Here is a 20,803-nt window from a genome sequence, read left to right as displayed (position 1 = left end):
GCTGAGCAGGCCTTACTAGAGCAGGTGGTGAAGCTTGGTTATTTGGATTATTCCCGACACATAGTTCACAAGCCCGAGTTACCCGCTTTACTGTTTTAAGTAAGCCTTTTCCTATAAAAAGGTGAGATGTTAATTGAAACAGGGAACCTCTTCCCCAGTGAGTAGAGTCATGCAAATGCTTAACTGTTTCCCACTGATTAGCACCTGGTGTTAACAGTTTGTTGTCCTTCTTTGCTGGTGCACACAGCTACTTCCATCTGTAAACCATTCTACCTCAGGATTATCTAGAGGCTCATCTTCTAAATACGGATGGCTGGAGTAAACTTGCTCCATCACTTAAATACGAGAATGACCTAGGGTGCCTGTGGGTTCAGGCAAACAGGTAGCTGGATGCAAAGTCTGGCGTACTTTAAGTGTTCTATCAGGAGCATCCAGCAACGAAGCCTGGTATTTATTCACAGGAAAGGAGAAGGAGCCATTTCTGTCTGCCTTATCATTTCAAAAAGATACTACTGTTCGCAGCTGAGTTAACAAATCCTTTCCCAACAAGGGGTGGGGCATTCAGGAGAAAACCAAAGTCCCCGAAGAGCAGCTTAAAGGATAAGTAAAATGGCATCCGTGGACTTGTCCATCTATCCCCTTGACCGTACAGTTTTTGGGGTGACAGAGGCCCACTAGAATGGATGAAAACAGAGTAAGCATCCCAGAAGGAAGTTAGTATTCTTACCTGCCACATCAAGGGTTACCCGAGGCTCCTCCGGGGATATGGCGAGTTGTCCAATGGGAGCTGTGGCAGAAGGTCTCGGGCCCGTCACTCAGGATTGCCTGGCTATTTCGGTCATCATCCATTCGGGTGCCAGTGGCTCTTTCTGGGATGCTGGGAAATCCCTCTTCCAATGGCCAGTTTTCTTTTCTTTTCTTTATTTTATTTTAGTTTACTTTAAGTTCTGAGGTACATGTACAGAACGTGCAGGTTTGTTACACAGATATTCATGTGCCATGGTGGTTTGCTGCACCCATCAACCCGTCATCTAGGTTTTAAGCCCCACATGCATTAGGTATTTCTCCTAATGATATCTCTCCCCTTGTCCCCAGCTCACTGACAGGCCCCGGCATGTGATGCTCCCCTCCCTGTGTCCATGTGTTCTCATTGTTCAACTCCTACTTGTGAGTGAGAACATGTGGTGTCTGGTTTTCTGTTCTTGTGTTAGTTTGCTGAGAATGATGGTTTCCAGTTTCATCCATGTCCCTGCAAAGGACATGAACTCATTTGCTTTTATGGCTGCATAGTATTCCATGGTGAATATGTGCCACATTTTCTTTATCCAGTCTGTCATTGATGAGCATTTGGGTTGGTTCCAAGTCTTTGCTATTGTGAATAGCACTGAAGTAAACATATGTGTACATGTGTCTTTATAGTAGAATGGTTGATAATCCCTTGGGTATATACCCAGTAATGGGATTGCTGGGTCAAATGGTATTTCTGGTTCTAGATCCTTGAGGGATCACCACACTGTCTTCCACTATGGTTGAACTAATTTACACCCCCACCAACAGTGTAAAAGCGTTCCTATTTCTTCACATCCTCTCTAGTACCTGTTGTTTCCTGACTTTTTAATGATCACCATTCTAACTGGTGTGAGATGGTATCTCACTGTGGTTTTGATTTGCATTTCTCTGATGACCAGTGATGATGAGCTTTTTTTTCATGTTTATTGGCCACATAAATGTCTTCTTTTGAGAAGTGTCTCTTCATATCCTTCGCCCACTTTTTGATGGGTTGGTGTGTTTGTTTGTTTCTTATAAATTTGTTAAAGTTTCTTATAGATTTTGGATGTTAGACCTTTGTCAGATGGATAGATTGCAAAAATGTTCTCCCATTCTGTAGGTTTCCTGTTCACTCTAATGATACTTTCTCTTGTTGTCTAGAAGCTCTTTAGTTTAATTAGATCTCATTTGTCAGTTTTGGCTTTTCTTGCCATTGCTTTTGGTGTTTTAGTCATGAAGTCTTTGCCTATGCCTATGTCCTGAATGGTATTGCCTACATTTTCCTCTAGGGTTTTTGTGGTTTTAGGTTTTATGTTTAAGTCTTTAATCCATCTTGAGTTAATTTTTGTATAAGGTATAAAGGAAAGGGTCTGGTTTCTGTTTTCCACATATGGCTAGCCAGTTTTCGCAGCACCATCTATTAAATAGGGAATCCTTTCTCCATTGCCTGTTTCTTCAGGTGTGTTGAAGATCAGATGGTTGTAGATGTGTGGTGTTATTTCTGAGGTCTCTGTTCTGTTCCATTAGTCTATATATCTGTTTTGGTACCAGTACCACACTGTTTTGGTTACTGTAGCCTTGTAGTATTGTTTGAAGTCAGGTAGCGTGATGCCGCCAGCTTTGTTCTTTTTGCTTAGGATTGTCTTGGCTATACAGGCTTTTTTTGGTTCTATGTGAAATTTAAAGTAGTTTTTTCTAGTTCTGTGAAGAAAGTCAGTGGTAGCTTGATGGAGATAGCATTGAATCTATAAATTGCTTTGGGCAGTATGGCCATTTTCACGATACTGATTCTTCCTATCCATGAGCATGGAATGTTTTTCCATTTGTTTGTGTCCTCTCTTATTTCCTTGAGCAGTGGTTTGCAGTTTTCCTTGAAGAGGTCCTTCACGTCCCTCATAAGTTATATTCCTAGGTATTGTATTCTCTTTGTAACAATTTTGAATGGGAATTCATTCATGACTTGGTTCTCTGCTTGTCCATTATTAGTGTATGGGAATGCTTGTGATACTTGCATATTGATTTTTTATCCTGAGACTGCCGAAGTTGCTTATCAGCTTAAGGAGTTTTTGGGCTGAGACAATGGGCTTTTCTAAATATACAATCATGTCATCTTCAAAGAGACAATTTGAGTTCCTCTCTTCCTATTTGAATACCCTTTATTTCTTTCTCTTGCCTGATTGCCCTGGCCAGAACTTCCAATACTGTGTTGAATAGGAGTGGTGAGAGAGGGCATCCTTGTCTTGTGCCAGTTTTCAAAAGGAGTGCTTCCAGTTTGTGCCCATTCAGTATGATACTGGCTATGAGTTTTTCAAAAATAGCTCTTATTATTGTGAGATATGTTCAGATCTAAAATTGACACCCTAACATCACAATTAAAAGAACTAGAGAAGCAAGAGCAAACAAATTCAAAAGCTAGCAGAAGACAAGCAATAAGTAAGATTAAAGCAGAACTGAAGGAGACAGAGTCATGAAAATCCCTTCAAAAAAATCCATGAATCCAGGAGCTGGTTTTTTGAAAAGATTAACAAAATAGAGACTGCTAGCCAGACTAATAAAGTAGAAAAGAGAGAAGAATCAAATAGACAAAATAAGAAATGATAAAGGAGATATCACCACTGATCCCACAGAAATACAAACTACCTTCAGAGAATACTACAAACACCTCTAGGAAAATAAACTAGCAAATCTAGAAGAAATGGATAAATTCCTAGACAAACACATCCTACCAGGACTAAACCAGGAAGAATTCAAATCCCTGAATAGACCAGTAACAAGTTCTGAAATTGAGGCAGTAATTAATAGCCTACCAACCAAAAAAAGCCCAGGACCAGACAGATTCACAGCCGAATTTTACCAAAGGTACAAAATTTTACCATTCCTCCTAAAACTATTCCAAAGAGCAGAAAAGGAGGGACTCCTCCCCAACTCATTTTATGAAGCCAGTATCATCCTGATACCAAAACCTGGCAGAGACACAACAAAAAAAGAAAATTTCAAGCCAATATCCCTGATGAACATCGATGCAAAAATCCTCAATAAAATACTGGCAAACTGAATCCAGCAGCAGCACATCAAAAAGCTTATCCACCACAATCAAGTCAGCTTCATCCCTAGGATGCAAGGCTGGTTCAACATACGCAAATCAATAAATGTAATCCATCACATAAACAGAACCATGTCTAGCTCTTTTTCTTTTCCTCTCATCAAACATGCACACAGCTGCTGCAGAGGTTTATCCTGACTGAGCAGCAAAAATGCTTGAACATAGGATACTTCATCCCGCTTTCCCTCCCACTTAAAAAACAAACTCACTTGAAGTATAGTATTGAAGGCCATCGTTCCAATAGGAGGCCATTTCTCTTGCTTTTCCAAATAATAACAAAGCCAAATACCAGTATTACATAGAAACACCAGTTTTCTGTTCTTAAGTCCATTCAGTTGAAACTGGTCCCAATGTTCGAGAATATATCCCAGTGGTGAGTTCTTTGGAACCGATGCTGTGGTTCCCATGAAGGAAGCAGGTGATGTTGAAAGAAAAGTTCCAAACCTGTGAGATCGTATTGCCGCTGGCCGAGTTCCACTAACAAGGATAAGACAGGTTTTGAAGGCCAGCTGCATTAATGAGGGGATCCCTGCCAAAAATTGAATTCTCTTATTCATATTATCCAAATAACATAAGTGAACTGAGCCAGGAATCTTAGATAAACCACAACATGGACTTTGACAAAAATGTCGAATAAGGCAAAGGAAATGAAGAGGATTTAGATGAGAAGGACCAGAGCAAGCAGGTTCTGGGCAATAGCAGACAAGCAAAGCTGGTTTGCCCAAATCCAAGAAAGGAGAGAAGTTTTTTTAGTGTGCAAAATGAAACAAAATGGCAAAGGGAAGAGTCCCCTGATTTCCATCCTTGTGCTTCTCAGTCACACCTAGTCAGCATAGTGACAACAAAACACAACCACATCTATCTAATCTTACTGCTCATAGCTGTTAAATACCAAATCTCAATCAGCAATTTTAGAGATGGAGCCATCAATGCTTTTTGCTCCTAATGTTTTGCAGGCAGACACTTGGAAATCGGGAGGAACATAGGAAAAGACTAAGTTAAAATCCCTAAGACCCTTTAAATAAAGTCTCCTGAAAATGACAGTGAAACAGAGACAGCAACCAAGAAATTGATTCATGCAGCAACAGAAAAAGGCAGGTTAATATGAAGAGCAGAGCCTGCGGTGCCAAACCTGCTTTTAGCCGATATGGACTTTACTGAGAGGAGCCTCTAACCCCCTCAATCTTAGACACAACTAAGTCGGGCCCTAACCCAAGGTCGGACCTCTAACCCAAGGTTGGTCAAGCATCCTTGCCTTTCATTAAGAGGGACCTCTAACCCACTCTGTCTTGGGAGAGACTCTGACTCCCCTAAGTTGTGCCTCTAACCCAATCCTATTCTGTACCCAGGTATATGCACCCCACTTACCCAAAGTTAGCCAATTGCTGCATGCAGATGATTTTCCTTTGGGTCGGGGGTCTCTTCAGTATCATCCATTTGGGGTTTGCCAGAAATATGTTACAGGACCCCAACATTTATCCAAAGGTAGTCATTGGGTCAGGGTTTCTGCACTATAGTCCCATCTGTGGTCACCAGAAATATGTTACAGGAAAGGGGTTCTGATCCAGACCCCAAGAGAGGGTTCTTGGATCTCATGCAAGAAAGAATTCAGGGCAAGTCTAAAGTGCAAAGCAAAAGCAAGTTTATTAAGAAAGTAAAGTGGCAAAAGGACAGCTACTCCATAGACAGAGTAGGACATTCCGGAAGTAAGAGGAGGAAGGTGTCCACCCTGGGTACAATGTTTGTGTATATGGAGAAATGTGCTACAAGGGTTTGTGATAAAGGATTAATTTTCTTAATTACTATGTTTTACAAGAATCAATATTCTTATCTTTATTTATTTTTTCGAGACAAGGTCTTGCTGTCACCCAGGCTGGAGTGCAGTGGCACGATCTCAGTTCACTGCAACCTCTGCTTCTGGGTTCAAGCAATTCTCCTGCCTCAGCCCCCCCAGTAGCTGGGATTACAGGCACATGCCACTACACCCGGCTAGTTTTTTTTTTGTTTTTTTTTTTTCTTAGAGGTGAGGCTCCACCACGTTGACCAGGCTGATCTTGAACTCCTGACCTCAAGTGATCCACCGCGCCTGGCAACATTATTTTCTGTAAAGCAAAATTAGGAATGTCTTTTTTCTCCAGATTTTAGGATATCTGGACACTCCCAAGTCTGGGTCTGTTTAGTAAACATTATTAATTTCTTCCCTTAACCGTAAACATCTAGATGCTAGGAATGCCTAACTTTCTGGGAATGCCGCCCAGCAAGGGCCAGCCTCATTTTCCAGCCTCACTCAAGATGGAGTTGCTCTTGTTCAAACACGTTTGACCCTGGCTCCACTCAGGAACAATCAGAAATCTGTAAGGATGATGCCTGGACATTGCTTTATTTGTAAAGTTCCCAGGCAATTTGAATGCATGGGAGGTGGAAAAATCACTGCTTTAACCAGATATATTTTATAAACTTCTCTTTGACTGACTGTATTTATCTCCTATAATACATCAGATTCCCTTCTGATGAATATCAGGAATTACATTCTCTTATAAGCACAAAATGCAACAAGATAAACGTGACCGTTGTTTTCAGGATATGTACCATCTGTTGGACACACAAACTGCAAGGGCACAGTCCTTGTCTTTAGAGTAAAACGTGAAGAAGTGATAAATATTGCCTACTATGCAAGAGTTTGGGAAGCTGTTCAGTGCTAAATATTTACAAAGGGGCATTAAAATTCAAATTCCCACTATTGCACTAAGATACACATAATGAGATATTCTGATGAGATCACTGTGTGCAGCATTTATAAAGGAAATTGTCGGGAACTCGGTCCACAACCCTACTGTAGATGAACTATTGGGGAACTTGGGAACTCGGTCCACAGCCCTACTGTAGATGAACTATTGGGGAATGCAGGAACTCGGTCCACAGCCCTACTGTAGATGAACTATTGGGGAACTCAGGAACTCAGTCCACAGCCCTACTGTAGATGAACTATTGGGGAACTCAGGAACTCGGTCCACAACCCTGCTGTAGATGAACTATTGGGGAACTCGGGAACTCGGTCCACAGCCCTACTGTAGATGAACTATTGGGGAACTCGGGAACTCGGTCCACAACCCTGCTGTAGATGAACTATTGGAGAACTCAGGAGCTCGGTCCACAACCATACGGTAGATGAACTATTAGGGAACGCAGGAACTCGGTCCACAACCCTACTGTAGATGAACTATTGGGGAACTCGGTCCACAACCCTACTGTAGATGAACAATTGGGGAACTCGGTCCACAACCCTACTGTAGATGAACTATTGGGGAACTCATGCAAGCTAAGGAGTCTTTCCACAAAATCACATGTATGCAGCATTTTCCCCACAAGTTCTAGGTACAACCTTCCTGAACGTTGGTGTAGTCCTGGGTTAAGAATTCCCAACTTAGAATATTTTCATCACCACTTCATAGAGAGGGCAATTGGCTGAAAAAAGACATTGTTGCTTTTACATCTTGGCCGGGAAAAGGATCTAAAGAAGAAGGGAAAATCTAAATGTATAGAACAATCATGTAAGGTTATAGGAAGAGTAAAATTAGATGAAGTAAATGGAGAACTTTTACCTTATATTTATTGAATGGTATTATAGGTTGGTCTTCTAGGATGGCAAGAACTTACATATATGAAGAGATTTATAAGGTTTTTCTGATAAAAAACTCTAAAAACAGAAGTATGGGGCTGTGGGGTGGGAGGCGTCCAGTATTCCAGTGCAGGCAAGGTTTGTCGGTTTTTATTTGAGGTCAAGGAACCTGGAAGGAAATAGGGGTAGAACGTGATGTGGACATATAAGCAGTTATTGTGTGCAGTGAACTACACTCATGCAGGTGTTCACACGGCTCAAACGCAAGTAATGCTAATTCTGTTCTGTAAATTCCTTTTCTCGTGATTAAAAACAGAAGGCGAGACCCAACACAGACAAGATGGAGATTATCCCATTTCATCAACGGGAAAGTCATACCAAAATTCTTGTCAAGTTCAAATACAAAAACAAAGATGCATTCTAGCATCTTAATTCCAGGTTCCTTCTAGCTGTGAGTAGAAATGCCAGTCAGGGGCTTCAAAGAGACAGTGGCATCTTTTCTTATGAAAAGAAAGGTGTGGGAGAAAAAAGCCCACCGTGGCCTAGGGGATTTGTTGATGATTTTTATCACACCAGCTGCTTCTCAAAGAGTTAAACAACTTTCTTTCAGGAGCCAAGAGGGAGTGCATTTTGTAGGATTCAAAAGCCAGCCGTCATCTTTTCCCCATCATTACTCATAGCCCATTTCAGCTATCCCGTTCCTTGGAAGAGATGGCTGTTTAAGCAGAAGGCTGATCTCTGCAATTGGGGTTCTTTCTTTTGGCAGTTCTTCTCGTCTCATTTCTCTGGCCCCCTCCTTCTTCTCCTCTTTTTTTCCCCCTCCCCTTCCTCTTCTTCTATCTTTATTTTTCTTTTCTTTTCGTTTCTTTTTTTTTTTTTTTTTTTTTGAGACCTATTTTCATTCTGTCTCCCAGGCTGGAGTGCAGTGGTGTGATCCCAGCTCACCACAACCTCTGCCTCCCAAGTTCAAGCAATTCTCATGCCTCAGCCTCTTGAGTAGCTGAGATTATAGGCACATGCCACCACACCCAGCTATTTTTTATTATTATTAGTAGAGATAGAGTTTTGCCCTGTTGGCCAAGCTGGTCTCAAACTCCTGACCTCAAGTGATCGCTTTCATCTTTCCTTTCTTTCTACTTCTCTCTCTCCTTCCATTTCTCCCTCTCTCCTCCTTTCTCTCTCTCCCTCCTTCTCTGTTAATTAGAATCTCCCCTGTTATTCTAGTTTTCCATCTCATCCCTCCCATTGAGAACAAGGCTCCCTGGAAGCCCCACCATTTATCTCAGAGCTTCTTACTGATAAACTTGGGTGAGTTTGGCGGTGTGATAAAAAATGTCAACAGCTTTGTCACATATAAAAGAACAAACCTTATTCTCCTAAATGTCAGAGTTCAATGATCATTTCTCAAAGGTTTAAATTCAAATCTTTTAGAAATAGATCTGACAGGTAGATGTTGTTTGTCCACTGAGGCTTTAAAATGCACCTCTCTCCTTGGGTTCTTCTATTCATTCTCACCTACACCCTGTTCATTTCCTCTTCAGGCAAAGGCAGGCACTAAATCTACATTTTTCTACCTGTCACATAGAAGAGCACAGACATTATACCAAAAATCACTATGATGAGGCAGCCAGCTAATTAATTACTTAAATAGCTATAAAAATAATCCAGAAAGTCCCAGGTGGATTTGTTTCTAGATGTATGCTTATAGGAAAATTGAGTGTCTAGCAACCAGTCTTTGTCTCAATGACTCCCATCTCCATGTAGTATCTGGTGACTTCTCCATGCTCATCACAGCGACCCCCTTGACCCTGCTTTGTTGTGCACACCTTGCCTGTTTCTGTGCAATTCTGTCTTACCACTGCCAGATAACAGAACCGTGTCACCCTCAGACATCCTTAAAATTCTGTGCACCCAACTCAATCTGGCTACGGCTTTGGAAAATCCAATAGAAATTGCATAGACATTTGTGAGAGTGAGGAAACGTGTTCTCCTAAATGGAGAATGGGAAAGGAAGCATTTAAGAAATGCAATCACTGTTTCCTATAATTATCCACAAATACCTGCTCTGGGGCAGCTGAGCAGCCCACAGACAGAAGGACTTTGGAACCTGGAGTGATAGTATCTAAGACCAGGCAAATGCTGCAGAGCATGTTAAAGCTCCTTTGTTCATTTTGGAATGGCATCTCTGAATGCTCTTTGCAGAGATGTGTGCACTTGATTCCGTGTGGAGGTACATAGAGAAATGGCCAAGGGCTGCCCACTCTCTGCCAAGCATGCTATGCCTCATCAGTCCCTGAAAGCTGTTCTCCTCTGTGTCTTCTCTCCAGTGCGGATGGCGCCTCCTACGAGGTCATGCAGATCGACGTGGAGGTGGAAGAGCCCAGTGACCTGCCAGCCACACAGCTGGTCACGTGGCAGGTCGAGTACCCTGGAGACATCACGTCTGACTTGGGAGTGTCGAAGATCTATGTGAGCCCAAAGGACTTGATTGGAGTTGTGCCATTGGCTATGGTAAGCAAGCCCCGCCTTGGGCTGTTGGGGGAGGGGAAGGCGCCATACGGTGACCCAGGCTGGGTGGGGAAAAGTGGAGGAGCCAAGAACCAGGACAGTGAGAAATGAAACCACAAAGTTGACTGCCAATAGCCAATTGTTGTGTGTGTGTGTGTGAGTGTGTGTGTGTGTATCAATCGATCGATCGATCTATCTATAAAACAATTTTCTTAACATATTATTTAGAAAATAACCTCCAGGTATTAGATTTGGGTCTGCTATTGTGTGAAAATTGTTGATGACTTGATAGATGTGTTTGTAGCTTACGATGTCGACACCTGTGGATCTCGAACCCACACAGCTGTGGAGTCCATGTAGATCGAGTATAGGAATGAAATGCGCCGAGACATTTGTGAAACACCTGCCTGGTGCCCCAGACCACCAGTTAGAAAATATTGACCAGCGTTCTTATGCCATGCTGAAAGAACACCAGAAATCAGTTCTTCAATCCAAGGCAACTGGACAGCTGCCTGGTGACACTAAACTGGTTACTGTGTTTGTTGTTCATTAGGAAATGTAAAGGCGTTTGGGTTACTGTAGTTGACAAGGGCTCTTACTGTTTTATTTGAGAGGCACTGAGCATCCCTGGTTATTGTTTTGTGTGAGACGGTCGTGCCCTTTCCTTTGGACTCTTAGTGGTTCTGTCACAGGGAATAGCAACGCTTGAGCGTTGAGGGAATAGCAAGGAGAAAGGCTTGAACCTGGGAGGTGGAGGTGACAGAGCCAGCCTGAGTGGCAGACGGAGACTTCATCTCAAAACAAAACAAAATGAAACATGGTGGGCTGAGTTGTTAGCAATGGGCTCTGAGCAGCTTCCTCTGGAACTAAGTGGAGAGCCAGAGTCCTGTCTGATCAACCTTTTGTACTGGGAGCATTCTGACTCTTCCCAGAGCAAGGTGCCTTATTTTAACCTTGACTTATTTGGTAAAAGAGTGTTGTCATGCAAGGGATGTGGTTGCCATTATTAAATTACTTTGCTTTTGTTCATTCTATCTTTGTTGAGAGATGTGTGAAAGAAATGTTAGATCCATGCATCCATTGATTGATTCATTGATTGATTGATTGATGCCACACGTCCCTGAAACAGAAGAGAAAAGGAGGAAAGCCAGCCTGCCTGGACGGCGGGCGGTGAGTGAGCTGAGTTTAGTCTCCGGGGAGCTTGGAAGCCAGCCTGAGGAGTTGGATTGTTGCATGCAGTGGGAAGCCCCCGTGAGGCGTCTGCGGGGGAGCCACATGGACTGACTTACGCTTTCAGAAGATCAGTGTGGCTGTACATGGAGAATGAATTCAAGAGGGTAAGAGAGCATTAGGGGACTGTATTCTGGCTTCTGGAAGAAAAAAAAAAAGACTTTATAATGCTGACCTAGAGAGCTTGATGTTTACTTGGCTCTCGACATCCTGTGTAAATTTCAGCAGCCTGGGACTCATAAGGTGGCTCCGGCAGGTCAGGGTGTGGCCTCTTTCCATCCTGTTGCTTTGAGTAACCCCAAAGACATTGACCTAATCACTCTTACTCCAAATTAATGACAACCATACCCACGTTACAGCTACTTTCTAAATTTTCACATTCCATGTTAATGAAGCTGCAGGAAAATGGGAATCATTACACAAAGCAGGTGGAATTTTATATTTGTTAAGCTTTCTGGAAGTCAGTTTGGCAAACATTATTTAAAAGGTAATACAATATCGCATATTGTATTACTTTAAAAATTTATTTATTTATTTATTTATTTTTTTGTGAGACAGAGTTTCACTCTGTCGCCAGGCTGGAGTGCAGTGGTGCAATCTCAGCTCACTGCAGCCTCTGCCCTCCAGGTTCATGTGATTCTCCTGCTTCAGCCTCCTGAGTAGCTGGGATTACAGGCACCTGCCAACATGCCCACTAATTTTTGTATTTTTAGTAGAGATGGGGTTTCACCATGTTAGCCAGACTGGTCTTGAACTCCTGACCTAAGGTGATCCACCTGCCTCAGTTTCCCAAAGTGCTGGAATTACAGGCATGAGCCACCATACCCGGCCTATAAATTTTTATAATATATTTTATAAGTGGAAAAGGGGAGAGTGTGCTTCTCTCCTTCCCGAGCACCCTACCTCTGCTCCCACCCCATCAGCCTAGGAGCTCTACCAAGTGCTGACATCTAGCTGCAAGGGAGGCTGGAGAGAGTGAGCTATTCCAGGAGCCAGATGCCCCGCTGCAAGCATGCAGCAGTGGGAGAAGGGAGTGCACCTGGGGAAATGTCTGGCGCTGTCCTGGCTGAGATAACAGCAGTGGAGCAGCAGCATCCACCTTAGAAGACAAGACTTCCGGATGCATTGCATACAGGTGTGAAGAAAACACACGAATAAAAGATGTCTCCTAGCTTTAGGCCCAAACAAAAATTCCCAGTGTGTCTCCATGACACTACCACACAAGCTTAAAATTTAACAGCTTTTGGCCAGGCGCGGTGGCTCACGCCTGTAATCCCAGCACTTTGGGAGGAGTGGATCACGGGGCGGGTGGATCACGAGGTCAGAAGATCAAGACCATCCTGACTAACACGGTGAAACCCCATCTCTGCTAAAAATACAAAAAGAATTAGCCAGGTGTGGTGATGGACGGGCGCCTGTAGTCCCAGTTGCTGGGGAGGCTGAGGCAGGAGAATGGCGTGAACCCGGGAGGCGGAGCTTGCAGTGAGCCAAGATCGCGCCACTGCACTCCAGCCTGGGAGACAGAGTGAGACTCTGTCTCAAAAAAAAAAACAAAAAAAAAAAATTAAGGGCTTTTTGTTATAAAATAACCTGTGGTCTATATTTTTGTACAAAAATCTTTGCACACATTTTTAATGAACTCCTTCAGGTCAACTTTTAGAAATAAATTCAAATCAAAGGATATGCAATATTGTATTACTTTTTCTATAACGTTTGCCAAACTGCCTTCCAGAAAGCTTAACCAATTTAAAATTCCGCCTGCTATGTGTAATGATACCCGTTTTCCTGCAACTTCCTCTAACATGAAATATTAAAATTTAGAAAACAGACAATTTATTAAGCAAAAAGTACATCTCAATGTTGCTTTAATTTGCCCTTCTTAGATGACATGTTTACTTCCTATTAAGCATTTGGTTTTTGCCCATTTTCTTTTCTCATTGGGAATTCAATTTCTTCTTATAGCTTTGTTATAAATCTTTTTTTTATTATGGTAGAAATCATATAACATTCAAGCTACCATCTTAACCATTTTAAGTGTATAGTTTAGTAATGTTAAGTATTTTCTCATTGCTGAGCAAGAGATCTCCAGAACTTTTTCATCTTTTAACACTGAAACTCTATAGCTACTAAACACAAATTCCTCCTTCCTCCTCCTCAGACACTGGTAACCACCTGTCTATTTCTATATATTAGTGATCCTAACCTTTCCATTGACATACTGCAGGTACTCTTACTAGTTTACCATTTGCCAATTAACTTTGCTGGTCAGACTTTTTTGGCTTGCACAGACTTCTGTCTGTTTGTTTAATTTGTATGTAGTCAAATCCATTATCTTTTCCATAATGGAAATCCCTCATCTCCCTCTAATTATATCCAAGACCAAAAAGGCATAAAATCTCCAAATATTAAACTATTCACACACAGCACAACTGTCTTCAAAACTAATGCTGGAAGTGAGTGCAATTGTGGTAATTTCGTGCTGTTGTTAAGGATTTGAGGTCTGCTGGGGCTGGAGCTGGTGGCCTCTCCATTCTTCGTGTGCTGTGCAATTTCATCTCCTGGAAAGCTCTGGGATAAGATGAGGTCAAGTGCTTGCATTGAAAGCTACTTTTTAGAAGCACATTTTTTTTCAATATTTTGTGTTTTTTTATTGACGTTTTCTTCAGTATTGTGCCTTTTTTCCCCTAATGTCTAGGATCATGAAAGTTTTTACTTTCTTAATCCAGTTATAGGTTTTTATGAGATTTATTACATTGTTTTCTCAGTTCAGGAAATCATGCCTATGTTGTAAGTAAATATGTTTTTGTTTTTAGGGAGGCAAATTCTGAGGGAAAAGGTCATTAAAGGTGCATTAGCATTAATCTATTAAGTGCTTATCTGTAACCACATTAGTGTCTGAATCTGGAGAGTGGTGTTTGCTCTTCTTTTCTTTCTTTCTTTTTTTTTTTTTTTTTTTTCCTTTTTTTTTTTTTTTTTTTTGGAGACAGAGTCTCGCTTTGTCGCCCGGGCTGGAGCGCAGTAGTGTGATCTCAGCTTACCGCAACCTCCGCCTCCCGGGTTCAATGGATTCTCAAGCTTCAGCCAAATAGCTGGGATTGCAGGTGTGCACCAGCATGCCCGGCTAATTTTTATGTTTTAGTAGAGATGGGGTTTTGCCATGTTGCCCAGGCTGGTCTGAAACTCCTGGCCTCAAGCAACCTGCCCGCCTGTGCCTCCCAAAATGCTGGGATTAGGGGCATGAGCCACTACACCCAGCCTGGTGTTTGCATGTCTTGGAAAAGTTGGAGTCCCGTTTGTAGTGACACAGCTTTCCAAGGAGAAAGGTCTCCGTTTCTCAAAGTTCTTCAACGTCCTTCTCTCCTAACTGCCTCCTGAGTTTTGGCTAAAACAAGTATTTCAAGTTTATACCAGTGTTCAGGGGTAATGACACTGATATATATACTTTATCAATTTTTGAATTCCTTATCAGCTAGTCCTTTAAAACATTGTAACAAGTCCTCTTCATTTTAAAATAAAACAACATTTTTCTTCCTGTTGGGTAGTGGCTGTTTGGATATTTGCTTGTGGTTAATGTTGTTGTAAGTGCAGGATATGGAGGTGAATGATTCTGCTCTCCTGTGGGATTTTAAGAACATGCCCTCCCAGTTGGGTCTCTTGACCAGCTTCTCATTTTGCTTTGGGTCTCAGCTATGACCACTAAGTTTTAGTTATTAGAATGGATCTGAGACTTCAGATAAAACTTAATCAGGAGACATGGTCAGGACAGACAATGTCTGTATTATCCTTGAAAATAATCAAAGGAGAACTCCAGCCCTACAGGGACCTGGTGCTGATGGTGTTATGTGGTGTTCACCATGGCATAAGGATACACACAGATGCATCTGCCAAACCCAGCCCTGAAGATCCTGGGGGAGACCACAGAGCTCTTAAACAAACCTGAAGAATCAAATGTGCCATTGCTCTTTAGGAATGCAATTTGATATCACATTCTGAGCTTTTTCTTAAACATGATTCTGATGAAAAGGCAAAAAGCATCTTAGAATTGTCTCGTTAGAGCCCAGCTCCCATGCTGCATCCTCCACGGGGTCTTCCTTGATCCTTAGGCCCAGACAGGATCCACATTAACTCCTCTACTCTGTGCACCCATGTTTTCCTTGCACACAATGAGGGCACTAGGCAAGTCGGAGGGTTCTGACACTGCACAGTTATTCTTGAGGGTTGAGATCATGTGTTTGGAGCCATCATAGGTAGGGGTCGTACCCAAGAAGCTTGGGAGGACATCGGCTCAGTATGTCCCTTTGATTTGCACTCTAAGTCCTTCCTCGTCTCATTTTATTCTTTGAACCCTGCTGTATTTGTCTATTTTCTGTTGCTTACAACAGAATGCCTGAAACTGGGTGATTGATAAGGAAAATTATTTATTAAAGTTCTGGAGACTGAGAAGTTCAAGGTCAAGAGGCCACAGGTGGTGAAGACCTTCTTGCTGGTGGGGAACTCTCTGCAGAGTCCCGAGGCAGAGCAGGGCGTCGTATGGGGGTGGGCGCTGAGTATGCTAATGTGCTGTCTCAGGTCGCTCCGCCTCTTCTTACAGTGCCACCAGTGTCACTCCCATAATAACCCATTAATCCATTCATTCATGAATGGATTAATTCACATCCGTGAACGGATTAATTCACATTCACAAACGGATTAACTCATTCACGAGTGTAGGGCTCTCATGGCCCAATCACCTCTTAAAGGCCCACCTCTCAGTATTGCCACATTGGGGATTAAGTGCCAACATGATTTGGGGAGGGAACATTTAAACCATAGCACCCACCTAAACCTCTCCAATCTCCAAGCCTTTTTTCCAAACTGGAAGCTGCTGGACTCCAGTGAACCCCTCCTGACGTGTGATATTTCATACTCAGATGCCGTGTTCTCATTAGCACACGTAGGGGACTCCATAACCTGGGTAACTACAGGTGAAGCTAAGCAGATTATTCTCGGCCTGACCCTCCACCTACTTGGTTGAACGCTGAGTTCCTTCCTCGTATGATTCTTGGGATTACAATAATGTAATCATTAAGGAATGTCTCCCTCCTTATCTCACCTGCGTCTTCCTAAATCTTCTCCATTAAGGCATGTTCTCCTAAATCTATGATTCGGTAGAAAATTTCCATTTCTGTGATCTTAGCAGACAAAACTTACTCATATTTTTAGAACCATATGATTTTATTATTATAAACCGTCTGATGAAATACATTTTAAATAAGCTTTACTGAATCAAGTACATTTCTCTTCTTAAATAAAATGAACTTCCTTTTCACCAACCATACTCTCCCCTCCTCTTCAGAATCTTTGGGATGTATTCCCCTGGCACAGTCACTTGCTTTGTGTTACATCCTTCCAGTACTGTGATTATGCTCAAACACTGTCCTCCTGATATCACCCAGCAGAAAGCACAGGACCAGCCAATAGCTGATGCTCAGTAAAGGCTGGTAAGAGAACAGCCTTATCCCTCACTGGAATATACATGAGTTTGCGAGGAGATGGTAACCCAGGCCACCTCTCTCCCTGCAGTTTTGAAGTCAGCACAGGTAATGTGTGGTGACAGTCACCCACTAAGATAAAGACTTAAGAAAAGGCTGTCAAATTAGGGAAGGGAGCTTCCTTTCCTGGCTTGAGTAATATGTTTTTTTGAATTTTTGGCATAAAAGCAGATTCTTGGCTCTTTTTATTTGACTGTTCATAGCATTCTTTTTTTGTGTGAGAGCCTGTTAATTAATATGCAAGATACCCTCTGTTGTTTTACTCAGACTTTTTGAAAATTCAGTCACACTGCACAGCACACTATGGCTTTCATTTTCATACTTTCTCAACCACATGCAAATTAAGATAGCCCTTGAAAACATTTCTTCCCTAAAGCACCTTCTTGCATTGTGTTCGCTGAGTAACCATTGCTTCCTAAACAGCATTCACAGTAATTACACCAAATGCTTACTGTTCATTAGGTACCAGGTATGGTTCTAGGAACTTCTACACATATATGGAGGAGATGAGGTCAGGGTAGGCAGAAGCTGGGTTCTAGAGACCCCATCAGCCATGGTACCTGCAGCGGGATTTCTGATTCAAGGTGTATGAAAGTGTGTGTGTGTGTGTGTGTGTGTGTGTGTGTGTGTATTTCAGTTATTATAGTGTAATGCAAGCACTTGGACTTCAGGGCTAGACAAAGAGCTGTGCTCAAGTTTCAACTCTTAAGCAAATGTACATTTTCTGCAATTTGATTTGAATCATTGGTAATGCTTGCCTTCCAAAAAAAAAAAAGGCACTGACCACTCATTTAAAAGTATCTTCTCTGGTATCATTTGCTTTTGTAAATATATAAAAATTATTTTATATATATATAAAATATATATATGTAAATATATATAAAAAGAATTTATTTCCCACAATGTCCCAGTGAAGTTGACATGACTATTATCCCCATTTTACAGATGGATGAGGCCACACAGAGTTGGAAAAATGGCCCCAAGCTACCTAGCTAAGAAGCTGAGCCGAAATTAGATTCCAGATGGATGAGCTCCAGAGTCTAAGCTCATAACCAGTCCACTCCACCCCTCTCACACGGGAAACAGAGCGTAGGCTGTTGATCAGTTCCATATGCAAAAAGATCTTTGGAAAATGCAAATGCAAGGAGGTGCGCTCATAAAAATATGAAATTGAGAAGTCTTATTGAAATAGAAAAAGTCATCTGAAAATGAATTATTTATTATGCACAAAGCCACTGCCTTTTCTTTTCAGCCCACTCTGTTGCCTCTGATGTTCCCTAATGAGCCATCCTCTCCAGAGGTGATTTATAATGAGACGGCGGTGGCGGCTGAACTTCAGTGCTTTTAAAGGCCCATAGTACAAAACAAATGCAGGAGAATTATTGCTTTTGTTGCTCACCGTGTGGTTATTACAGCCCTAGCTGTTGTACAACCAGTTGCTATCAGTGAACAAATAAGCTATGATGTAACTCATTTTAGAGGCACCACAGAAGCACAGTCCATTCAAAAAGCATTTCCTGAGCCCGCTATGTGCTGGGCACTTGCCTTTGTCTTGAGATTTAGCAGAGCTCGTGCCACTCAGGGGAAGCAGCTGGGAAATGTGTCAAAAATAATTGAGCAAGATGATTTCAGAATTAACACATGCTTGGAAGAAAAGAGAACAGGGTATCATGGAGGGAAAGACTCACTGAGATGTGCTCTTTTGGACTAGGTTATTCCTGCAGAGATGACATTTGAGCTCAGACATTGCTCCAGGAAGGGCCCAGCCTGGGAAGTTGTGAGAGGAGCTGGCTTTCCAGACAGAAGGAAAAGTGGGTGCCAAAGCCCAAAGCAGGGGCCAGCCCTGCGTGCTTTTGAATGGAAAAAGGGCCAGTGCAACTGGAGATACTGAGTGGGGAAACGGTACAAGGAGATGAGGTCAGGGTAGGCAGGAGCTGGGTACTAGAGACCCCATCGGGCGTGGTACATGCAGCAAGATTTCTGGTTCAAGATGTTTATATCTGATATGATCATGATTTATTTTTTAATATCACTCTGAATGCTATGAGGAGATCAGATTTGCAGGGAGAGATCAACAGTGGAAATAGACCACTTGGGGGCTCCTTTGGTGGTCCAGGTAGAAAGGATGACAACTTGGAATAGGGTGATGATGGGGATGGTGAAGACAAGCGGAAGGTCTCAGGATGTATTTCATAAGTATAGCACCAGGACTTGCTTATAGGCTGGGCAAGGACGGTATTTGAACAGCCGAGAGCCAATGTGAGTCTAGACTAGACAGACAGTGGAACTTTCCGAGATGATATGAACGTTCTATAATCTAAACCATCCAGTATGGTGGCCACAGCCGCATGTGGTTATTGGGTTCTAGAAATGTGGATTGTGTAACTGAATAACTGAACGTTTACAATTAATATTAACATAAACAGCCATGTGTGCTAGTGGCTATCAGGTTAGACAGTATCTAAAGGTTTGGCTGGGGGATCAGGGGAATTCACGTTTCTGAGATGATGATGGTTGGCATACTCTCCACTTGCTGTGCGGACCCACTGTTTGTTCTTCTCCATCCTGCTGTGTGTCCCTGGGGTCTTTCCTTTATGGATTACATCAAACAGGCTGCCCTGCCCACTGGCTTCGGCTTGGTTCAGCCAGTGTAAGGCACTGAGAGGAGAGAGGAGGTCAGATAGAAATTCCTTCCCTAATAAACACAGTTTGTCGATGGCCGCGCGCTCCATCAAAAGCACCTGCTATTGTCAGTGAACTCTCTCCTTAGGCAACAGCAGCGGTGCCAGTTGTGATGTTTGGGTTGTCAACACAGCCACGTGTGTCAGTCTATACTTACAGCTGTCTCATTCACCCCCTTCTACATAGAGGCACAAGTATCTGAGTGCAACATTATGACACGGTGCTGTTCTTGCCCCCCAAATTTATGTATTTGAGTACTTATTATTTTATTATAAACTATTTTATTTATATTTTATATTTCAGTGAAAATATTATACCAATTTTTAAAATATGTGTATTGGTAGATTATATTAATTATGGTTCTTATTTCAGGACAGTAAAGTAAGTGCTACTTTATTTGTTACATAAATATTTGTTATATAAAAGGAGCCATAGCTCAAATAGAGTTGAAAACAGTGGGGTTGGCAAACACTTTCTGTGAAGGGACAGATAGTAAATATTTTCAGGCTTGCAAGCCACACAGTCTCCGTGCAACAATTCCACCCTGCACGTGGGGCTGGAAGGCAGCTGTAAACATGTAAGCAAATGGGTGTAACTGAGTTGCAATAAAAAGCCGGAACTTGGTGAGAGCTGAAACTTTAATTTCATATAATTTTCATGTGTGACAAAACAGTGTACTTCGTTTGATTTTTTTAACCACGTATATGAATGCATAAAGCGTTCGTAGCTGCAGGACATACAAAAATGACAGCTTTTGCAGGCTGTGATTTGCTTATCCCAGGTCTAATGTCAGTGTAGCCTTTGCTTATCCAGGCCTGAGTTCCTCCTTTTGGGGGTTGAAAACCCCCCCCCCCTACGATCCCCAATTATGATAAAAATTTTTATCTCCTTGAATGAAGAATTCCCTCAAAATAAAAAATTAAAAAGTAGTGTTATTGTGAGAAAAGTGTATTTTCCACGGAGAACAGAGATGAACTCTGACTATATGTCACCCCATGGAAAGTGTCCATGAGATTAACCGCAGCAGGCAGCTTGAGCTGCATTTTGTCCTGATCATTCTGAAGGCACCTCGGGTTTGATAACTCAGCCCCGAGCCTGTTAATCCCTGTCATGAGCCAACCCTCCCGATGGTGTAGGCTTCCACCCTTTCAGAGTCCTGGGGGGCCTCCAGCACTCGTGATGCCTAGTCTTCTTTCATCTTTCTTCATGCCCCTCACATTCCTTGGTGAACTTCATCGTCTTCCTCTTTGGTGGTGTCCACTGCACAGCGTCAGAGCTTGTTTGCTCTGTAGCTGGCAGTGACCTTTGAATTAAACTCATATAAAAGTTTAAGGCAGAACCGGAAAGAGAACTGGAAACCGA

General features: G+C 42.3%; 1 protein-coding gene across 1 annotated transcript in view; it reads left to right on the top strand.

Moving 5' to 3' along the window:
• The window catches only part of TMEM132D (transmembrane protein 132D), an 839,174-nt gene that overhangs the window by 548,665 nt on the left and 269,706 nt on the right, over positions 1-20,803 (top strand). The window contains 1 exon segment of the mRNA XM_073021227.1: positions 9,818-10,001. Coding sequence (XP_072877328.1) covers positions 9,818-10,001 — 184 coding nt within the window.

Source organism: Chlorocebus sabaeus, chromosome 11 (assembly GCF_047675955.1).
Source record: "Chlorocebus sabaeus isolate Y175 chromosome 11, mChlSab1.0.hap1, whole genome shotgun sequence".
NCBI classification, from domain to species: domain Eukaryota; kingdom Metazoa; phylum Chordata; class Mammalia; order Primates; family Cercopithecidae; genus Chlorocebus; species Chlorocebus sabaeus.
This window is presented reverse-complemented; position numbering and strand designations above follow the sequence as displayed.